General features: G+C 37.7%; 1 protein-coding gene across 1 annotated transcript; it reads right to left on the bottom strand.

Moving 5' to 3' along the window:
- Nucleotides 1-964: 964 nt before the first annotated feature.
- On the bottom strand, nt 965-3,095 carry LOC115986442 (cytochrome b561 and DOMON domain-containing protein At3g61750). The gene is made up of 4 exons (XM_031109464.1): nt 2,699-3,095; nt 1,900-2,296; nt 1,518-1,807; nt 965-1,371 (listed from the first exon to the last, which is right to left on the bottom strand). Exons 1-4 carry the CDS (start codon nt 2,921-2,923, stop codon nt 1,090-1,092), a joined length of 1,194 nt encoding a protein of 397 aa, XP_030965324.1. The 5' UTR covers nt 2,924-3,095; the 3' UTR covers nt 965-1,089.
- Nucleotides 3,096-6,232: the final 3,137 nt, after the last annotated feature.

Here is a 6,232-nt window from a genome sequence, read left to right as displayed (position 1 = left end):
TTTCCTTTAGTTCTTGATTAGATTGTATTTGTTTCTTGTTCACAGTGTTCACCATTGTGAACATGATGTTCAATTATTTTCAATAAAAGTCTTATTACCTATCAAAAAAGAAGAAGACGAAAGATTCCAAACTTCTAAATAGAATCAAACTCATTTAGGGTTTCTAGACTGCATATTCTCCTCATGAAGATCATAGTTAATTAGAATTCTTTAATTGTTCACAATTTGGTCCCATGCAGTTGAAATTTTCTGAAACCAATCCCCTTCTATCCCTATTTCTCTTTGGAAATCATTTCTTTGTATTGAATGTGTATACTGGATAATTGACTTCACAAATTTTATTGTCGGTGAAATTTATTTTCTTGAAGTAGTTGAGACATCATCTTTTGAAGATGGTCATTCAACCAATCTTTGCCTAATGCCATTACCCCTCATTTCTTCTCCACAATGAAAAAAAAAAAATTTATACGGCCTGTGAGGAAAGAAGCACTCAAAATGGCCATACATAATAACTCTTGCACTAGCAACCAGGCTTTCATAATAGCAAACACTGAAAATGACAAGGAACGAGTATATGCTCACTTGCTAATTACATGGTATTTATATAATTTGTACAGAAAAAGAAAAGAGTAAAAAAGGTCAATGTATCAAAATCAAGACCCTCTATTGGAGAGAATACAACGACATAATATCAAAAAACAAGGGGGAGGGGGGGGGGTTCATCACTCTGTTAGTTTTGGTTGAGGGGGAAGCTGACATTGGTATCCACACATTAATCCAGCTCTTAATCAATTCTCTAGCATCAGCACACATTGACTGACTTGTACAATAGGATCAAACTCAAGTTAGGACCAAGTTCTGTAAAAGTTGACCCAGAACGAGATTCAATTCAACAAGCTAGCCCCTTTTTAAAGAGGCAAATCAGCGCAAGTGCAAATGTTTTCAGACCCTTTTCTCAGAGATGCAACATATAGCATCAATTATCAACTCGTTTCAGTATAAAGGGTTCTTGAAATTTCAGAACACTTTTATAAAGAAAACAAATAGAAAGAGAAAACCAGACCTTTAGTCATAGTACTTGAATGTAACTTATTCAACTGGATTCATTTGGAAGGATGGATCCAAGGGAGTAGGCTTCTCAGACCTTCTCAAATATGCTAGTACTTCCAGAACAATGACAGTAACAATAACTATTCCGAGAAGAAATCCATAGCCAATCTTCCAATCACTCCCTGCACCTCCAATTTGGATTCCCAATACTATGTTCAAAGCTCCAAAGAAAAGGGCAAACCTTCCAACCCAGTGGTGGTACCAATTCCAGAACTTGCGAGTCTTGGCGTCCTTGTTCGGGCGGAGAAAGAATGCTAGAATCTGAATCTCAAGTATATAATACTCAGTTAGATTCTTGACATTTAATGTATGAGTTCTATTTTACATAAAATGGTTGCATGAAATTTGCATGTGTGCAACTTGATATGTTAACGAGTAGAATAATAAGTGTCAATTGAGGGGCGAACCTGAAGAATACTAAGTACTAGAACAAAAATTCCTATGCCTCTATGACTTGGAAAATCAGCATGTATTAGATTATAAAGTCGTTTTCCAAGTATCACGGTAGCAAGTCCGATGGCAAACCCGATGAATTGAAGAACTGAATGAAGGTAGTACCAAAGGGGGTCCTTATGCTTGAAGTATCTTGGGACAATTGCCCCAATAGGAAGGATTAGACCCCATCCGATTATACCCAATACACCATGATTCTTTTTCATCTGGCCAAAATTAGTGGATGCCGCAGATACATGTGAACCTGTGGAGTTGAAAGAGTAATATCATATCAGTCTTGTGTGATCTGTACTGGAAAAGGAATCAGCAAAAGTCAGCAGGAACAAAGAGCTAAACCTGCAGAGAAGTCGAATAAGATTGTTGTTTTGTCATCGTGGTGACTTAGGTGGGAGTGCTTTGGAATTCTGGTTCCGAAAGCCAATATAATGGGTTGGCGAGCAAGGTGATTTTCAAATTTCAACTGAAATGCCAAGTAAATTGAAGGTCCATGAATCACAAGAGAAGAAGGAATACCAGTGAGTGGCAATTCACCTTTGTCTGGTATGACTTCCCACTCCTTGGAACCTTGCAAATAGAACTGCTTTATTTTTGCATGACCTTTTCTATTGATCCATCCCACCATGGCACTAGAACCAACCATCTTACCATCTTTGGAAAATCCTATTCCCACCCATCCAGTGGTGTATACAGAAGATAATATAATGTTCACCACATTATCTTCATCATGGGAGTACTGCAACATGTGAATATTATGTCACTGTGTATTAGTATTGTTGTGAATTTTTGTCAGCATCTTACTAACATTCGATGACAAAATGAAACCATTTGGAGAGACCTTGAAATTATTAGTGTTTCTTTACTAACAAAGCCTGACACGTTTAAATACTTGCAGTATTTGTTATATAAAACCAACAAAGAGGGGAAAACAATTCTAAATCATATAATCATTAAACCTCTAAATCACAAGTTGACATTGCTCAAAAGCTGATTGTTACATAATAAAAATGATATTAATGGTGGTTCTAAATGAAAGTAATATTGTTCTAATCACAACATATTATATCCGCAATTGTGAAAAAAATTGTGTCCCGAACATTATTTCTATAAACCCAACAAGGTTCAAAATAAAACTTACCCTCAAGATGAAAGTATTCCAGATAGGCTTGCAGATGACACTAGATAAATTTCCATATGGGGGAGGAAGGAAACTCCTGGCATCTATGTTACAAAGCTCTGGCACTCCACCACCTCTGCCACTGCCTACGCCGACATTACCACTGTCATCGGCTAATGCAAGAAGCTTGGGTTCCAAGACAAGAATCAAAACACAAAACCCGACAAAATATCTCAAATTGGCCATGCAGAGGGAGAAAGAGAGTTGAGATCTAAGGTTTCTGTTCTAAGAAGCAAGTTGCAAGGAAGCACAAGAAATGGGAATGGGAATGGGAATGCGAATGTGAAGGCATGCATATGCAGAGGCTGTTGAGAGGTCGAAATCCCTTGGGTTTTAAGATTAGAATTTGGTAGGTGGGTAATGGTGGGGATGGTAGTTGGTACTGAAGGCTAATCATCATTCCCGCCATTTCTTGCAAGTTCCGCACTCCATTTCTCTCTCTCTCTCTCTCTTTCTCTCAACCTTTTTAAAAGTTTTTCTCACTAAACTTAGCCCTGTAAACACTCAACAATTTTTTCTAACTTCATCTTAAAAAAATTATTTTCTTCTGTGGGTTTCATTAGGTTAATTGGTAAAGTTTCTTGTTACTGAATAAAAAAAAATCTAGAATTCAAATCTTGCTTATACCAAAAATTAATTAATGTTTTAATTTGATGACAAAGTGCAATTATTTTTGCCTACATAAAAAATTAATTAATATTTTAACTTTGATGATAAAGAGCAATCATTATAGAATGGGTATTATAAACTGAAATTCTATGGTATCTATAAAAATAAAATAAAACAATTCATTTTCTATCATTATATCATATGGGTATTATGGCTACGTTAGTTTTGTATAACTGTTTTTGGAATTTATATATATATATATATTTAGGGAGACTTTTGGAATTTTCATTTGAAATCAATTACTATTCTTATATATATATATATATTTAGGGAGACTTTTGGAATTTTCATTTGAAATCAATTAATATTCTTATAATCTCATTAATTTATTAGCTTTATATTAAGGTGAACCTGGCTTCTCAAAAAAAAAAAAAGGTGAACCTAAACGGTAGATCCAATAATTGCAAGTTAATATCCAAAGGCTTGATGCACACACTATTAAATAAATGCTATCATTAGTTTTAATCTCTCTCTCTCTCTCTCTCTCTCTCTCTCTCTCTCTATATATATATATAAATAATATTAAAAATAGATTAATTAATAACATGAAAATGGTAAAATATCCCAATTAGTAGGTGGCCTATTATAAGATTAAGATTAACACGAGTCCAAATTTTCTATCCCACTTTTTCTACTTTACTATATACTCCACAAATAAAAACAGGCCACATGTCCGCGATGTTTCCGTCAGTCCGTGTGCACCACATTTCTGGTTCCCTATCTGACCATTGTCCATTGTGGCTATGCTCAGATGATGAATCCGTTCGGTATTACAAACAGGGGCGACCTTTTCGTTTTGAGGCCATGTGGATGAAAGACGATCGATGTGAAGGGGTAGTACGAAATGCCTGGGAGAGACAACCCGAAGGAAATCCTATGGAAGTAGTGGCAAACAAGATAGAGAATTGCAGCACACAACTGAAAACATGGAGTAGACTTTCCTTTGGTAACATCAGACGTCTTCTACAACAAAAAAAGAAACTTCTTGCGCAAGCGGAAGCCTTATCCATGGCGGGGCATAATCATGATCAGGTTCGAATCTTAAAAAGCGAAGTCTATGACCTTATGATCAAGGAAGACTGCATGTGGCAACAAAGATCACGAGTAGATTGGCTCAAAGCAGGGGATTTAAACACAAGCTACTTTCATAGTAGAGCAAATCAACGGAATAGACGGAATTTCATATCCTCGTTGACGCTTGAGGGCGGAACCATTTTGACAGAAGAAAATCAAATTGGTGACGCGATGGTTGACTATTTCCAACAACTCTTCACTTCGGAAGCACCCTCTTCCTTTGAACCCATTCTCCAGGGGATTGAGTGTAAGGCACCTGAAGAAATGAACGTAGAATTGACCAGAGCATACACGGCAAAGGAAGTGGAACAAGCCATCAAGCAAATGAAATCCATGACTGCACCAGGCCCCGATGGTATGCCACCCTTGTTCTATAAATCATTTTGGACTATTGTAGGACAGGATGTCACAAATGCATGCCTCTCTGCTTTGAACTCTAGTTCTTTGCCATCCAATATAAATCACACATTCATCACCCTCATTCCTAAAATGAAGTCCCCGACTAGTGCAAAAGATTTCCGACCCATTAGCTTATGCAATGTTTTATACAAAATCATCTCCAAAACAATTGCAAACCGCTTAAAAAAATGCCTCCCAAAGCTAGTCTCTGAATCCCAAAGTGCCTTTATGTCTGACTGCCTCATCTCCGACAACATTCTTATAGCTTTTGAAACTTTGCACCACCTCAAAAATAAGAGAACTGGCAAGTCTGGGTACATGGCTTTGAAGCTTGACATGAGCAAAGCCTATGACCGAGTTGAATGGGCATTCTTAGAAAAATTGATGGCTAAGTTGGGGTTTGATCAAAAACTGATAAATCTTATAAGCACTTGTATTCGGTCTGTATCTTTCTTAGTTATGATCAATGGTGTTCCTCATGGGATTTTTCACCCTCAAAGGGGTCTCCATCAAGGAGACCCTTTATCGCCTTACCTTTTTATTTTATGTGCAGAAGGGCTACACTCTCTTATGCAGCAGGCGGAAGAACGAGGTTCTATAAAAGGGGTCTCTTTATGCCGAGATGGTCCGAAAATCTCTCACCTTTTCTTCGCCGATGACAGCCTTCTGTTCTGCCAAGCAAATGTTCATAATTGCACTGCTATATTGGAGCTACTGGATACATACGAAAAAGCCTCTGGTCAATGTATAAACCGAGAAAAAACTCAGCTCTTCTTCAGCTCCAATACTGATCCTCAGACACAGTCCACAATCAAAGGAATGTTAGGTGTCTCGGCCACTTCTCACTTCGAGAAATACCTAGGACTCCCATCATTCATTGGTCGGGCAAAGAGACAAAGTTTCAGCTACATACGTGAGAGAGTATGGCATAAAATCCAAGGGTGGAAAGAAAAACTCCTATCGCAGGCAGGTCGTGAAGTACTGTTAAAAGCCGTATTACAAGCCATGCCCACATATACTATGAATTGCTTTAAAATTCCCAAGAGCTTATGCAGGGACATCGAAGCTCTGTTTCGGAAATTCTGGTGGGGATGTAATGGAGAGAATAGGAAAATTCACTGGTTGGCATGGAACAAACTATGCAAGCCAAAGGTTGAAGAAGGACTAGGATTCCAGGACATTGAAAACTTTAACCTCGTGCTGTTAGGGAAGCAAGTCTGGAGACTCATCCATAACATAGACTCCCTACTGTATAAGGTTTTCAAAGCTCGGTACTTTCCTAGGTGCACAATTATGGATGATGAGGTAAACTTGAATGGGTCGTATGCGTGGCAAAGCATCCTAAAGGCGAGG

This window comes from Quercus lobata, chromosome 4, assembly GCF_001633185.2.
Source record: "Quercus lobata isolate SW786 chromosome 4, ValleyOak3.0 Primary Assembly, whole genome shotgun sequence".
NCBI classification, from domain to species: domain Eukaryota; kingdom Viridiplantae; phylum Streptophyta; class Magnoliopsida; order Fagales; family Fagaceae; genus Quercus; species Quercus lobata.
This window is presented reverse-complemented; position numbering and strand designations above follow the sequence as displayed.